General features: G+C 37.4%; 1 protein-coding gene across 12 annotated transcripts in view; it reads left to right on the forward strand.

Moving 5' to 3' along the window:
- Positions 1 to 16,813, forward strand: part of EVI5 (ecotropic viral integration site 5) — a 223,019-nt gene that overhangs the window by 64,139 nt on the left and 142,067 nt on the right. For all 12 annotated transcript variants that reach the window (XM_070268726.1, XM_023641642.2, XM_070268727.1 and 9 more), the window contains exons 3-9: positions 2,099 to 2,288; positions 2,946 to 3,170; positions 3,977 to 4,051; positions 8,140 to 8,265; positions 10,021 to 10,164; positions 11,392 to 11,481; positions 11,586 to 11,683. In XM_070268726.1, coding sequence (XP_070124827.1) covers positions 2,099 to 2,288; positions 2,946 to 3,170; positions 3,977 to 4,051; positions 8,140 to 8,265; positions 10,021 to 10,164; positions 11,392 to 11,481; positions 11,586 to 11,683 — 948 coding nt within the window. The remainder of the gene's footprint in view (positions 1 to 2,098; positions 2,289 to 2,945; positions 3,171 to 3,976; positions 4,052 to 8,139; positions 8,266 to 10,020; positions 10,165 to 11,391; positions 11,482 to 11,585; positions 11,684 to 16,813) is intronic.

A 16,813-nucleotide genomic window follows, 5' to 3' on the forward strand; every position in this document is an offset into this window, starting at 1 on the left:
GAAGCCTTCTTTTAGGCACTTTTTCATCTATACTTCCATTATATCTTAAACTTACGTTTAACCTAGGAAATACCATTATTTTATTTTTAACTGCCTGATTCTCTATTGATTGATGTCAGTGGTGTATTTTAATTATTTGGCATATAGCAAGCATTCAATGAATAATTAAGTGAACTGAAGAACTTAGGTTCAGGTTATTTCAGGAAAGTTTGTTTCTCTGTTCCATTTAGAATTCTTAAGCTTTAGAATCATACCTAAAATTACTTACGTACATACACTAATTTTTCCATAAGGTATATTATGGACTTACTGAAATAATGTATATGGAAAAAACAGTATTTAAAGTAAAACTTGGGCTAGCCCCGGTGGCCTAGTGGTTACGTTCAGCTTAACTACTCAGCTTCAGCGACCTGGGTTCAGTTCTTGGGCACAGACCTATACCACTTGTCTGTCAGTGGGCATGCTGTAGCAGTGGATCACATACAAAAAGAGGAAGATCGGCAACAGATGTTAGCTCAGGGCAAATCTTCCTCAGCAAAAAAAATCAAATTAAAAAAAATCAAGTAAAACAGCATTATTATTTTTTCTAATAGAGAATATATATAGCAAATAGTTGACCCTTTATTTGGCTGTTTTATAAATTTTTCTGTTTCTGGCAATATTTGGGACATTTTATTTAAATTATTATTGCCATGAAAAGGTATTAAATTATCCCATGAATAAGGATAGAATTTGTTCAATTTATATTAGTGTGTTATTGAATATGACATATCTGGGCATTTGAAGATGTTTTTAATATGGAGATTTTTATTTTATTTCAATTCAGTCAATATTTAATGTACTTTGCACTGAGCTAAATGCTCTCAGGGATATAAAGATGAGTAAGATATAAATCTGGCTCACAAAGAGTGTTTCTGTAATCTGCTAAGTAGGGTTTGACCCATATCTTTCTTTTCTTTCTTAGTTTTTATATATCGTAAATTAGTATTGGGAACATTTTTTGTACTGTAAGCAGATGACTTTCTGAAGGAGTTACTGGAAGTAAGTAGTAGCCATGTTAAATGCACAAGTGATGTTGTAAGCCCCTTATTTGAATGACGTGTAGTTTTCATCTTTATAATGAGAGAGCCACATTTTCAGCCTTTCCTTGTAGCCTGTGTAGATGTGAAAGAAATAATGGATTTGATGTTGTGATGAGTCATGGAATGGGACCTGTCTTTCTGCAGATAAGGAAGTGGCCTAGAACAGGATTGCAAACTCAGAGGCCAACAGGGCCTTAGAGTTGAGAGGTCTGTTTAACAGTGAAGCCCAAAGATAAATAACAGCTATTAGTTGGCCTGAGATTTGGGAGATAGTAGGGATTATGGAGACTGAGTGGATCAAAGTCCTTCCTCATCTAAAGGGAGAAGCTCCTGCCCTGCTACAGATACCCTGTTGTTCCTGTGCAGGAATATTGGCCTGATTTTGCCCTATCTTTTCATTTTTCAAGAGAATCCAGGATTGTAAATAAATATAAATGTATGTGTGTATAAACAAATAAATGAAATTTTCCAATTTTAATATTAGTAATTGTTCAGTTTTTTACATACTGCACAGGCCAAACAAAACACTTTTTGTTTGGTTAGATTAGGTATGCATGGGTGAAGCACAGTGAAAAAAGAAAAGGGGTTTGGTTAATCCGTGTGGCTCTGCCTTACTTTTTTAGCCCTGGACATGTTGTAAACATGATAGGTTTAGTTCTTCTGTAGACTTCGTTATACTTCTTCCAAGTACAATTTCTTTCTTCCTGAAGCCTTCCCAACCACTTTTCTTACCAGATTTCTCCTAATTTGAATTTCTAGGGGAGGTGATGGGAAATTATGATGGGACTAATAACACTAAAATATTTAACAAAATTTATTATTTTAAATTTCGAAGTTGCTATGTTTAGATGAAGAAAATGCAGCAGTAGTTTTATAGATGCCAACCAGATATTATTGAAACTCTGCCTATTTTTAAACCATGGCTAACTTGCTGTAGTGAAGCTCTCAGTGTCATCATTGCTTCCTCTAGTGTCACTGTGAGATTAGAACTTGAGCAACTTTTAATTATATTTTAGATTGTTAGAGACGGATAGTAAGTCTTTAAGATCTGTAAATGGGTCAAGAAGAAACAGTGGCTCCTCCCTCGTATCAAGTTCATCAGCCTCTAGCAACCTCAGCCACCTTGAAGAAGATTCTTGGATTCTTTGGGGAAGAATTGTTAATGAATGGGAAGATGTGCGCAAAAAGAAGGAAAAGCAAGTTAAGGTATTCATATTGTTTGTTGAAGTTCTTCCTCTTATCCCAAAGGACATCTGGTATGGATTAATAGAGGATAAAAACAAATCAGATTTTAGGACTTTCCAAGTGCTGTAATAAAAAGGGCTGCTTTATGTGTTTTCATTTATTCATGCCCATAGAAGTTTTGATTTGTAAATATCAGTTGTTATAGAGATCTTTTAATTGTAGAAATATATGGCTGAAAATTATTTTGGAAATTTAATTCTCTCATTTTATAGATTCAGAAATGAAGTTGTAACATCCTACATCCTTGAATTATCAGTATTTTACTTTTTTTTTTTTTTGCCTAAAGCAGCCCTTTAAAAGATGATGGTTACTGTGCTATCATTCACAGCTCTGCAGATTATCAAGTCCTTAACCGTTAGAGGCCATACTCTGAGTGAAATGACAAGAATTGACCCATGGCATTGTATTCCCCCAGACCAGAACAGGGTACACTCAAGGGCTAAATCTTAGCTTTGGTTAAAAAGTTCCCTAGTCTTATTGTAAAAGTAGCTTTGTGAATTACAAATTTGATAAAGTCTTCCACTCCAGTCCAACCCCCAATAAGTCTTTGAATTTCAAGGTAAGAGACTTAAGTACTTCATTTTTAAATTTTTGTTTTACTTGTATTTTTCTTTTTAGGAACTTGTTCGTAAAGGAATACCCCACCACTTTAGAGCAATAGTTTGGCAACTTTTATGCAGTGCACAGAGTATGCCAATTAAGGATCAGTATTCAGAACTCCTGAAAATGACCTCACCTTGTGAAAAATTGATCCGAAGGGACATTGCTAGAACTTACCCTGAACATAATTTTTTTAAGGAAAAAGATAGCCTTGGACAGGAGGTTTTATTTAATGTAATGAAGGTAAGTTCTATTTATTCATTTTTTGAAATGAAATGAATTCCCAGAAGGTTGAAATTACATGTTTCTGCCAGTGAGCACGAATTCTCACTCCAATAATCAGTTACTTTGGCAATAAATTTGGCTTTAGCATAATTTCTGCTGTAATTCTGATGCTACATCACTGTCTTGTTTGGAGAATTTATTAGAAAATTCATCATATTGCTTGGTGTTATTTGGCCAAAATCAAATAATCTATAGACCAAGATACTGTAGAGAGATTCTCTATGAAAATCAATATTTCACCTTCTGTGAGTTTCATAGAGGGGAGCAGATTTTTCTGCTGTCTATGGCTAGCATTGTTAAGAGCTCTTAGCCCTTAAAACTGTATGTGCCATTGTAATTTTTTCTTCAGTATTGCTTTTTCCCTTGCCATAGCTCCTTTCTCTTTGAGCTACCTCTGTGAAATATTGATTTCTTGTTAACCCATTTCATCTTTGCCAGTGCTTTACCTTAGTCCTACTCTGGTTTTATCTTTTTCAGGTATTCATTTAAAATGATTTTTAAACTCTGTTGCTTTCCTGAGTACAAATTCCTTTATTTTCTTGTCCTTCAGAGCTGTCAGTTTGTAATTGGGAAATTGTCAAAAGAAGATTTTATGTAATAAATCATTTGCTTTTTAAATACTTATAGGATAACATCTACAACAAGCAAGCAGTAGCTTTTCTGAAAAATAAATGGTCTCTAATCCACTTTCTTAATATTTGTAGGTTTTTAGGTAAGGAAGATATAACATGGTAAAGTATTTTGAACATTTCTTTACTTTTTAGGCATATTCTTTAGTGGATCGTGAGGTTGGTTACTGTCAAGGAAGTGCTTTTATAGTTGGATTGTTGCTTATGCAGGTAAGTTAGTACAAGTATTAAATGTCCAATTAAGTTCTTTATTAAAATTGCGTTGGAGAATTTAAAAATCATCTTTGTTTTTATTAAGTATAAGTGGATATTGGGCATTTCCTGCTAGGCATAATTTAAATAAGAATATTTAGTTTGCAGTTTAAAATATTAAAAGTGTTGAAAATAACACACAATAATATCCTGCCACTAAATGAAATTTCAACTTCTTGGTATCTACATTTGGACCATAATATTCTATGAAAACCTGTATCTACTTTTAGATCTTAACTTATATGGCAATATTTAATGAGGAGTAATCTTTCCCAACTAAGGAGGATGCAATTAAAGTGTTGGTATGAAAATCTTACTTATGTTGTACAGCGTCTTTGGAAACTTTTTCAGGAATTTTGTTTGTCATGAAGCTAAGGGCTTGTTAAGGGTATTGTGATATAGGCTCTAAGATGGAGGTACTCAGTCACTTTTACTGCCGCAGAGTTATAACATATATTTCCATTGGCCGTGACTTATTTTGGAGAGGGTTTGGGTCAGGTGTTTTCAGAAGTCAGGAACAGGACAGTCATCATAGCTTTGAAGGGAAATGGCATACAGTATTATCTTTTTAGACTTGTAGAAACTTTTTTTTAAAGTCCATCATGCTCTGTAGTCAGTCTCAGACTAAAACATCGTCTGAAAAGAAACCTTGGAGATAACAATTTCGTTAATGTTGAAGTATAGCTATTTTGCAAAATGAGAATTTTCCTAATTTGTACTTGGTTAATATTGGTAGACCTTTCAGTATTGAACTCAAATATCCATATTATTAATCCAGTGATTTTTGTCCCAGTTCTATTCCTTTTATTTCCATATTAGCTCCAAAATAACTTTTCAGTAGTTACTTCTGTTGAGCATCGAAAGAGCCGCTTTTCCCCATTTGAGGCATGAATCTCACGATAGCTGACTTAGCTCTCTAGGAAGCCCAAGGGGCCATCGCACCTCCCTTCAGGACACTGCAGGCAGTGCTGGTAGTGATACTCACTTTCATTCAGTGGTTGATTTACTTAACTATTGCTGTCAGGGGCAGCTAACACACTACCATAACTATAATCATTTGAGGGGCTGGTCCCATGGCCGAGTGGTTAACTTCGCGCGCTCCGCTGCAGGCGGCTCAGTGTTTCATTGGTTCGAATATCCTGGGCGCGGACATGGCACTGCTCGTCAAACCATGCTGAGTCGGCGTCCCACATGCCACAACTAGAAGGACCCACAACAAAGAATATACAACTATGTACTGGGGGGCTTTGGGGAGAAAAAGGAAAAAAAATAAAAATCTTTAAAAAGAAAAAAAAAAGGAGAACAACAACAACAACAAAAACCAAAACAATAATCATTTGATAACCCAGGGCCACAAGTTAGAAAGTGTGATACAGCCAGATTTAAAAGCCCCTCTCTTTGTTTCTAAAGCTTATTCTCTTGTACTTAATGCTATATTGCCTCCTATATATTAGTTAGAAACGTAGCTCAGTGAGTCTGCTAAACAAAAATAGTTAAAAGTGCTGGATATATGTTTTGTGTATATCTTAGTGCTCCTATAAAATTAGGTAGATAATGTCCCCATTAGACCTTCACAAAAGACGTGGGTTCTTATTAACTCAGTGTCCTGAAGTGTGTAGCAGCAGCTTGTGCTAAGACTCAGGTGTGCAGATTTCTTTCTCATAGAAAGGAATGACCATAAAACAGCTGGGTGAATGTTCTTCATATTTCTGTTTTACTCCATGTCACACTTTCTCATTTTGTGTGCGTTGTTTCAGTCTTTTTGAGAAGGACCCAGTGATATTTTTTCTACCTCTTTTTGGTTTTTTATTCAATCACTTTGACTTGTTTTTTAAAGTATCGCCAATTTTTAAACCCTCTCCCAGTTTCCATATCAATGCTATTGCAGAAGAGAGAATGAAGGTTTTTTTGAAATGTTGGGAAGAGAAGAAATTCTTCTAAGACAGAAAAGGGAGATTAATTGATTCCTTCCCATTGTGACTGGAGTGAGGGGTCAGGGAAGAAGTAGACGGGGAGTGTAGTGGTGGGAGATGAGGTTGGAGTATGGGGTTACGACATGTAGGACCGTGTAAGGATTTGGGCTTTTATTGAGGATATTGGAAGCCACTGGAGTGTTTTGAGCAGCGGAGTGAGATGATCTAATTCATGCTTTGAAAGGATCACTCTGGCAGTTCCGTGCTGCATGGAGACTAACTGTTGGGAAGGAAATACAAGGGAGGTGGTGGAGCGACCAGTGAGGAGGCTCTTGTAATTAAGCTGTTAAGTGGAATTTGAACCTTAGGTGGTGTGGCTTGAGAGCCTGTGCTGGTAACTGCCTGCCAGGATCATTGGAGGAAAGGAAGTCAATGATCTGCTGGCTAAGGAAATCATCCTCTTGCAAATGAGCAGGCTTTGGGAGGGTGACCCAAAGGTTTGTAGATGCTACAAAAAAAAGAGGAGTAATGAATGATATCTGCTGGCATGTGTTTCAGAGAGAAGGGGGAGTTAATGTAATAGCAATGAGGCAGTGAGGTCCAGGGAGGAACACAGACTCCTCTACTCCCTGGCCTTTTCCAGTGCTGTGGGAGAGAAAACAGCCACGTTAGGAGGGAGCCGATTTCAGTTAGAGGAGAAAGGTGAAAGGACATTTAGTAAAGAGATTGAGGTTATAGGTAGGATATTTTATTGATGGCAGATTATGAGTTCCAGAAACTGCTGTGGAAAAGGTTTAGGGAAGGTTGGAAATGGGTTTAGATTAGGGGAGCAATAAAATTACCTAGGATGAGAGTTCTGGGATGTTGGGCTTCTTGTAGTGACTGACATAAATCAGTGGGGCTGTAGGACTTGATAGGGTTAATAAGGATGTCTGCAAGGCAGAATTGTGGCCATATGCATTGGGAGAAAGAAAGTATGGGTTTTGCCAAGAGTTACTCTTGGCTCCTCTCTGTGGCTGTGTTGAGGCCAGGAAAAATGTATTGTTATTAGAAGCAGTCTTCAGTAACAAGAATGCCTAGAGATTCTTTCCGGTTTCCTCTTTTGAAACATGCTGGTATAATGCGAGTGAATGAGCATTAGAAAATTTTATCATTTTGAGAAAGACGGTAATTTGGATAAATGTTATTTGACTAAATATTCCGAGTATCTGTGTAGCTCTTTACAGAGCTTTTACATTCATTATCTGATTTGATATAATTTTCTTGTGAGTTACACATAAAATGTGAAATTGATACCTTTAAACTCCAATTACAGAATCTTTGAAAACTTATTTTACAAGTTCTTTTAACACTTACACCATATCATATGATTTCTGCTCAGAATCTTCGAAAATCTTACCATCTCACTTAAGGTAAAAGTCCATATCCTTACAGTGGCCTCTAAAGCCCCACGTAATTTTATTGTCTGTTATTTCTCCTCTATAACCTAATCTCTGCTTGAAACATTATGTCTAATTTAGTAATATCCTATATGCTGTTCCTTGAGCTGCAAATCCTTTTCAAAGCCTTTGTATTATTCTCCCAGGACTGTTTCCTCAGTTACTCCCTTACTTTCTTCAGTATTCTGCTCAAATGTTGCCTTGTCACGGGGCTTTGCCTGACCTACCTGCATAAATAGCAGTGTATCTTCCCAGCTTTTCCTGTTACCCTACTTTTGTTTTTGATTTCCATAGCACTCATGACCATCTGACATATATAGTAATTGATTTATTCCATGTATTGTCTATCTCTCCCTGCTGGAAAATTCAAGCTCCTGGAGGGTAGAGATTGTGTTTATTTTGTTCACTGGTAAATATCCAGAGAGAGGGAAATATCTGGCTCTAAATGAATATTTGTTGGTTGAATTAATGAAATAGGCAAGTGAGGCAGTTAGTCATATAGGTTGTAAGATTTCTCTAGCTTCCTATTCTCAGTGATAGAATGGGAGATTAGAACCTTCTGATTTCTAGTCCTTTCCTCTTAACATTGCATCACATGGCCACTTGACACAGCATTTATATAATATAGTTGAAATATATTTTAGCTTATTTGTGTATCACAGAACATTAACCTATTTTTTTTCTCCTAATGTAGATGCCCGAAGAAGAAGCTTTCTGTGTATTTGTTAAATTAATGCAAGATTATAGACTTCGTGAACTTTTTAAACCAACGATGGCAGAGCTGGGCCTTTGTATGTACCAGTTTGAATGCATGATACAGGTAAAAGTGTAGAGTTAACAAAAGGGCATGTTGCTTTTATATTTTTTGCCATGTTGGTTTGAGTGACAACTAAACAAATTTAACATTAAAAGCATCAAAGCAATTGGAAAAAAATCAGTGTTTTAATCACATGGTGGTTGTTGGTCCATTAATGGACAATTTATACCTACTTCCCCGTTGGTGCTCTCTGCAGTGGAACGCAGTCGGGAATGTGGCTGCAGTTCTCATATTCAAACCTCAATTATTTGTGTCAAATGTCTCATCACCCCATTGCCCAAATGCATGAGTTTCCTTATTATGCCCTATTATATCCTATTACTGTTACGTAGACTATGCTCTCTTACAGGAACCCATGACATTATGACACTGACGTCAGTTCATTTCCTTTGAGACTTTCTCTGCCTTCTCTTTTAGTCCTGCCCTCTTGCTTTCCCTTTTTATCTCATTTTTTTTTTGCCAGGTTGTAATCTTTTTTAAAAATAATGTTTCCGTCCTTTTTATGTTGCCAGTTTAAGACTCGGAGTCTAGTGACTATGTGAGGGTAAAGAAGAGAGGAATCAAGATCAAGTGAAAAACACCTCTGAAATATTTTAATTTTCTGAATTTAATTTATATATTCTATATATAAATAAGTTTACTATGTTGTCTTGTAATACAATGGTGTAAATATTCTCATTTACTTAAATTTCAATTAGATAAACAGAATTTAAGAATATAGGTTAATGATTCAGCTGGCATCAGAGCCATTTTTGTGAGTCTCCTTTTCCCTGGCAGCCTTACCCACAGGAATTTTAAAATCCTCTAACTTTTCTATGTGTAGCTGGAGGAAGGAGATATACAAAATGTTTTTAAAAATTTTTTATTTATTTAATTTCCTTTTTTTCAAAATGTTTTTATATTTTATTTTATTTATTTATTTATTTTTGAGGAAGATTAGCCCTGAGCTAACTGCTGCCAATCCTCCTCTTTTTGCTGAAGAAGACTGGCCCTGAGCTAACATCGTGCCCATCTCTCTCTACTTTATATGTGGGACGACACCACAGCATGGCGTGCCAAGCAGTGCCATGTCCACACCTGGGATCCGAACAGGCAAACCTGGGCCCCCGAAGTGGAACGTGTGCACTTAACCTCTGTGCCACTGGGCCAGCCCCTGTTTTTACATTTTAGAGAAAAAGACAACGTAGGTCTTGAGATGATTCTTAGTTAAATTTTTTTCTGAAATAGTAAGCTTGTTTTTTTATCAAGCTTAAACTCTCTGGGTTTGTTTTCAGTTAATGTGTCATTTATGTTTTGAGTTGCTAGAGTTGCTGAAGCATCTGTATTTTGGATGAGAAGGTAGGAAAGCAAGGATAGGTGAGCAATGATAGACTGCATCGGAAAGTATTTCAGCATAGCATTTCTTTTAAAAAAAATCTTAAAAATATTATAGAAGAATATAGAAAATAAATCAGACACCTATGTACTCACCAACAAAATTAAACAAATCTAAAAGTGTTGCTCATTTATTTCGATTTTTCTTTTTATTAATGAAACAAATGTTGTAAATACAGAGTTCCAACTCCACATCCTTTCCCCTTTTCCCTTCCCAGATAGTAACCACTAACCTGAATGTATCAATTTCTGCATCTTAACTTCTCCTTATGTTGCCTAATCTTATCTTTGTGTTTGATATAGGGTAATCTAGTGTTTACACAATGATCTGGTTTAAAATACTCAATTTTATTATGTTTTGACTAATTCTTTTCCTCTCTTAAGGAACATCTTCCAGAGCTCTTTGTGCATTTTCAGTCTCAGAGTTTTCATACCTCAATGTATGCATCATCCTGGTTTCTGACTATCTTTCTTACGACTTTTCCACTACCAATTGCAACAAGGATATTTGATATCTTTATGTCTGAGGTAAGCTAATGAATGGGCAAACTATCATTGGGTTAGTTAGAGCAGGGCAATGAGGAGAGCAATAAAGGAGACCTGTGTATCCCATGCTAAACTGCTTACTTGTATGCTCTCATTTAAGCCTGTAACAACCCTATCAAGTACTGTTAGTTTCCCCATTTGATAGATGATACATGAGGATGCTGAGTCTTAGAGAAAGGTTAAGTAGCTTATCTATGGACGTATAGCACATAAGTGTTATAGAACCAGGATTCAAATGTAGGCAATCAGAATCTGGAGCCCAGGGAGCTGGCCCCGTGGCCGAGTGGTTGGGTTCTCATGCTCTGCTTCAGTGGCCCAGGGTTTGACCAGTTCGAATCCTGGGTGCAGACATGGCGCTGCTCGTTGGGCCATACTGGGGTGGCATCCTGCATGCCACAGCTGGAAGAAGCTACAACTAAAACAAATTCACAGCTCTGTACCTGGGGGCTTTGGGGAGAAAAAGGAAAAATAAAATCTTAAAAAAAAAAAAATCCCACACTCTTAAACCTCTGTGTCACCTCTTGGTAGTGAGAATTAGTGAGAGAGAAAATTTGCAATTTTCAGTTAATTTTGCAGTTAATGTTGTTGCAATGTGTCTGTTACCCAAAGAGCAAGAATTAATGAGTGTAATTTTCTTCTATTCCATGAACACACTGCAGGTAGTCCTTTTAATTGTCATTGACATGTAGTAGTGATTCTTGGTCTTCTGTATTTTGGGTGAGAAGATAGGAAGGTAAGAATAGGTGATCAATGGTGGATAGCCACTGAAAGTATTATTAATTGTTATTAATTACATCTTAAACCCAGTGTTAATTGTTATTAATTACATCTTGGGAATGTCAATTTGAATTACGAAGCTAAATTAGTTTAGTCTGGAGCCAGCAAACTATGATTTGTGTATTGATTTGTCCTGGTTCTGCATGCCAAATCTGTGCTTACTTGTTTCTGGAAATACAGTTTTCCTGGAACACAGCCATGCCCATTTGTTGATGTGTCGTCTATGTTTGCTTTTGGGCTACAATGTCAGAATTGAGTATTTGTGACAACAACCATAAAGCATAAAATATTTCCTATCTGACTCTTTGCAGAAAATATTTGCCAACCTCTCGTTTAGATCCCTAAATGTTTACCTTAGTATTCTTTTGAATGATTAGTTTTTGTTGATGGAAGAGTAAGACAAATTTGGCTTTATATAATTTTTTTCCTCAGGGTTTAGAAATAGTCTTTCGAGTAGGATTAGCACTTCTTCAAATGAATCAGGCAGAACTGATGCAACTCGACATGGAAGGGATGTTACAGGTAAGTCAGTTCATGATTTCCTGAATTTCTTTAGATTTTACTGTTAATTAGTTGATAATAAACAGCATTAAGTAGTTCTTACATTTTTCTTTTATTTTATCTAGCACTTTCAGAAGGTCATTCCACATCAGTTTGATGGTGGTCCAGACAAATTAATCCAGGCAGCTTACCAAGTCAAATATAACTCAAAAAAAATGAAAAAGTAAGTATTTTATATTTTGGTTTTTAGTTATAGGGGTTTGTTGTAGCATATAGGAAATTAAATGGAAGTGGCAAAACATTCTAGTGATTAGTGCAGTTTTCCTTCTCAGTTTATAGAACTGTAGTATTTTATTTGATGGTATTGGTTTCAATATAACATAAATTAATGTTGGAATTTCATACTGCTCTTAATAGCAGTGCATCAGACCATTGTGGATTACCTTTAAAACTCCCCTTTCCCATTCCATATTGACTAGAATTAGGAACCTGGTAAGTATATATATGTGAGTGTGCTATTATTTTAAAAACCACTTTTATGGTGTGGTCCAATTCACTGACATTCTTTTTCTTTCAGTTGACCCCAGATTGTCACTTAAGTTCAAGATTAGCATAACCAACAAGATAGGCATGAAGAATGGAATGAGAACTTAAATTTTTAATTTATTGTGTATTACCTTCTAATGAAACTTTTCTTGATGTGTATTTCATAAAAGTTCAAGATAAGCAGTTTTGACTCATAAAGATTAATTTTTGTAATATAGTAAAAGGTGTTAATTAAGAATGACAGCTCTTAGTCTTCTAGCTTCCAGTACTTAAATAAATTTTAGCCTGAGATCATAGTTAGCATTCCTGACACTAGTTTCTATGGTACAAGATGCTTTAAAATGATAGCGGTACTATATGTTGGCAGTTCTCAATAATATGTACAACATACTCCCATGGAAGTTCCTACTTCAGAAAATGTATTAGAATATGAGTGAGAATTATGTTACTAAAATTAGTTAGCTCTGGGGCTGGCCCGGTGGTGTAGCAGTTAAGTGTGCACATTCAGCTTGGCAGCCCAGGGTTCCCTGGTTTGGATCCTGGGTGCAGACATGGCACTGCTTGGCAAGCCATGCTGTAGCAGGTGTCCCACATATAAAGTAGAGGAAGATGGGCATGGATGTTAGCTCAGGGCCAGTCTTCCTCAGCAAAAAGAGGGGAATTGGCAGCAGATGTTAGCTCAAACCTAATTTTCCTCAAAAAAAAAAAATTAGCTCTAATTTGCAAAAGCAAGCCAATTTATGAACTTCAGCTGTTATTAATAATAAATTACTTGTGAAATTTCTAATAACCAGTCACATTACATCATCATGTTGAGACATTATAAGATCAAAAAACTGAACTATTCAGTAATTGATAAAACCTTAAGGAGCCGTCTCAATTTCCACCTCTTGGTAAAACCAAATTTAAATCACACTAGCCAAAAAGAGAATTTATTTTACTTTAAAAAAGACTTGTAGAGAACAGGATAACTGATTCTCCTTTTAGATCTTGTATATTACCAGTATAATCTCATTTCTGAAATTTCAATTATCTGCTTATCAAAAGTCTGACCCTCTAGTTCTTTCATTCTCTTACTCCTATTGCCTCTGTTCTGCTTTATCACGATTCCTAGTTTGATGTCTAATAGCCTTTGTCTGGTCTGAATAAGTATACCTCCTCTGACGTTTTGTACCCTGTATTCATGTAGCTGAGTGTTAGAGAAAATTGCATTGTTAGTGAGATTGCTGGCAGTAAGTTGTGTCTCAAGTGCCGCTCCATGTATATTTTCATTGGCCTGGATTAGTTCTCTCTTTGCTCAGAGTGGTTATTTCACACCTTACCGTTCTTCCCAAGATCCCGTCCCCGTTTTGCCATATCTAACTCTTCAGCAGATTATCTTACTTCTTAATTCATCAGCCATCATTTTCAAACTTACTGAACTTTTCTGCTGTAAGTTCCAGATTACAGACTTAGCCATATTTCTTTTCTTCCCTTTTCAGAATACCATATTTCTATTCCTTTATAATGCTAAATCAGAGTGTAGAATGTTATTCATTCCCATCTCTTCCAGGTCCTTCCTCCATTAATTGTTCGTCTGTCTTTTATCTTCAATCTCTCTCTCTGTTGTTCATTTTCTTCAATATATGAAGCTGTTTTTGAGTTCTGACTTAAAAGCAACAAAAACAGACACACAGATACAGAGATGAGATTTGTGGTTACCAGAGGGGAGAGGGGGAGGGAGGAGGACGAAAGAGGTAATAGGGCACATGTGTGTGATGATGGATGTTAATTAGTCTTTGGTGGTGAACATGATGTAGTCTCCACAGAAACTGAAATAGAATGATGTATACCTGAACTTTATATAACGTTATAAAGTGATGTTACCTCAATAAAAAAAAAACAACAGAAACAAAACTTTTCTCAACATAGCATTCCATTCTCCTTTTATGAAGCATATCTGTGAAGGAAAAAGTAGTTTATAGTCATTAGTTCCAGATCATATTTCATCTGCTTTTTTTCCCAATTGAGATATTTTTCAAACATACAGAAAAACAGAGCCCACTTGAGATATTTTTCAAACATACAGAAAAACAGAGATACTAGAGTAGTAAATATCCATATGCTTATCATCTAGATTTAACAGTTGATAGTTTGTCATATTTACTTCAACTATTTTTTTGTTTGGTAAGGAAGATTGGCCCTGAGCTAACATCTGTGCCAATCTTCCTCTATTTTGTATGTGGCTTTCTGCCACAGCACGGCCACCACTGAGTGGTGTAGGTCTGTGCCTGGGAAGCGAACCCAGGCTGCCAAGGGGGAGTGCACCAAACTTAACCACTAGGCCACACGGCCAGCCCTTAAATGCAACTGGTTTTTGTAAGTTGATTTTGTACTCTGCAACTTTGGTGTAGTTGTTGATTATTTCTAATAGTTATCCGATGGATTCTTTAGGGTTTTCTATGTATAGAATTATGTCGTCTGCAAACAGTGAGAGTTTCACTTCTTCCTTGCCAACTTGGATCCCTTTTATTTCTTTTTCTTGCCTAGTTCCTCTGGCCAAAACCTCCAGTACTGTGTTGACTAAGAGTGGCGAGAGTGGGCACCCTTGTCTTGTTCCTGTTCTCAGAGGGATGGCTTTCAGTTTTTCCCTCATGAGTACGAATTTGGCTGTGGTTTTGTCATATGACCTTTATTATGTTGGGGTGCTTTCCTTCTATACCCATTTTATTGAGAGTTTTTATCATAAATGGCTGTTGAATCTTGTCAAATGCTTTCACTGCATCTGTTGAGATGATGTGTGATTTTTATTCCTCATTTTGTTAATGTGTTGGATTGCATTGATTGATTTGCAGATATTGAACCATCCCTGCATCCCTGGTGTAAGTCCCACTGATGGGATCCTTTTAACGTATCGCTGTATTTGGTTTGCCAATATTTTGTTGAGGATTTTTGCATCTATGTTTATCAGCAATATTAGCCTGTAATTTTCCTTCTTTCTGTTGTCCTTGTCTAGCTTTGGGATCAGGGTGATATTGACCTCATAGGATGAGTTAGGAAGTATTCTGTCTTTTTCAATTTTTTGGAATAGTTTGAAAAGGATAGGTATTACATCTTCTTTGAATGTTTGTTAGAGTTCTCCAGAGAAGCCATCTGTCCTGGACTTTTATTTTTTGGGAGGTTTTTGATTACCATTTCAATCTCTTTACTTCTGATTGGTCAGTTCAGATTCTCTATTTCTTCTTGATTCATTTTCGGGAGGTTGTATGATTCTAAGAATTTATCCATTTCTTCTAGATTGTCCAATTTGTTTGGCATATAGTTTTTCATCGTATTCTCTTATAATTGGTACTTGTCATTTTCCTTCTGGTCTGGAGTGTTAATATATTTCTTCTTGCTATTGGATGAGGTGGACTTCTGCCATCTCATAGTGTTCATATCTTCTCGTAGATTCCACTTGCCACCACTGGTGGGGACAGGAGCTATGTTTTCTGAGCCTGCTGTGACCCCTGGCAGTTGTGCCCATCCATTGGAAGCTGTGCCAACAGGGCTCGCTGCTTCTGCCCACTGCTGCCCTGCATACATAGGCACAGGTGCTCTGGCGGGGATCCCCTGTCCTGGCCTACTGGCCAGGCGGGATGGGGGAAAGAGGCGCCCCCTCTCCTGCCCATGCTCCCCCTCTGCACTTACTGGCTGGCTGCCTGGGCTGCTCAGCTTGGAGAGGGCGACCCTGCAGTTCCTTAGCCACCTCTGTGTAGAGGGTTTCCATGGTCTGGGAGGCAACTCTGAGAGCAAAAGCGTTCCCATGGAGGGCTGACTTTTCCCCCTTCTCCTCTCAGCCATGCACCACTGCCACGCGAAGTCCCACACCCTAGACCACTGCCACTTGGGGAGGGAGAGGAGATCCGCTCACCTCCTTCCACTGCCTCCCAGGGGCTCTGGCAGCCCCACCTTCAGATGTGTGGCTGCATGGATCTCTCAGATGTCTGTAGTGGTGTGTGGATCTCGTCTCTTGATTTATGAATGTCCTTTTCATTGTATCTTGGGGGAGAGACTAAGGGAAGAGCTCACTCCACCGTGATGCTGATGTCGCTCCTTAACCATTTATTTCTTAAACCTTCGTAATCTGGTATCTGCCCTTACTCCTTCCACTAAAACCACTTCTTTAAACTCTTTATTCATTTATTCAAGAAATAGTTCTTTTGCGTGCTGACATTGTTCTAGGTGCTGAAAATAAAATGTCGAACCCAGTAGACAAAATCGCTGCTGTCATGGGGAGTTTATGTTCTAGTGCGTGTGGTGAGGCAGAAATTAAACAGAATTATGTGTCAGGTGCAGGTAAGTGCTGTGAAGAAAGACAATCTGGGGCTGGCCCCGTGGCTGAGTGGTTAAAGTTCTGCACGCTCCACTTCGGCAGCCCTAGTTCACAGGTTCAGATCCTGGCTGCAGACCTACTTTACTCATCAGCTGTGCTGTGGAGGTATCCTACATGCAAAATAGAGGAATATTGGCACAGATGTTAGCTCAGGGTGAATCTTCCTCATCAAAAAAAAAAAAGAAAGAAAGACAGTCTGTGTAAGGCGACTTGAGAGTAACAGATGGGTGCCTTTTTTTTTTTTAAGTCCACTGGTGGGCAAAGGCCTTTCTTAAAAGGTAGCATTTAAGCAGAGACCTAATAGAAGTAAGAGGCAAGCCATGCAGATAACTCAGAGAGCTTCCCAGACATAGAGGACAAGTATTTCAAAAGCCTGGAGGTAGAAGTGTGCTCGGCACATTTGATGAACACCATTGTGGCCATGATGGCTGGAGCAGAGTGGGCCAAGAGGAG

This window comes from Equus caballus, chromosome 5, assembly GCF_041296265.1.
Source record: "Equus caballus isolate H_3958 breed thoroughbred chromosome 5, TB-T2T, whole genome shotgun sequence".
Taxonomy (NCBI): Eukaryota; Metazoa; Chordata; class Mammalia; order Perissodactyla; family Equidae; genus Equus; species Equus caballus.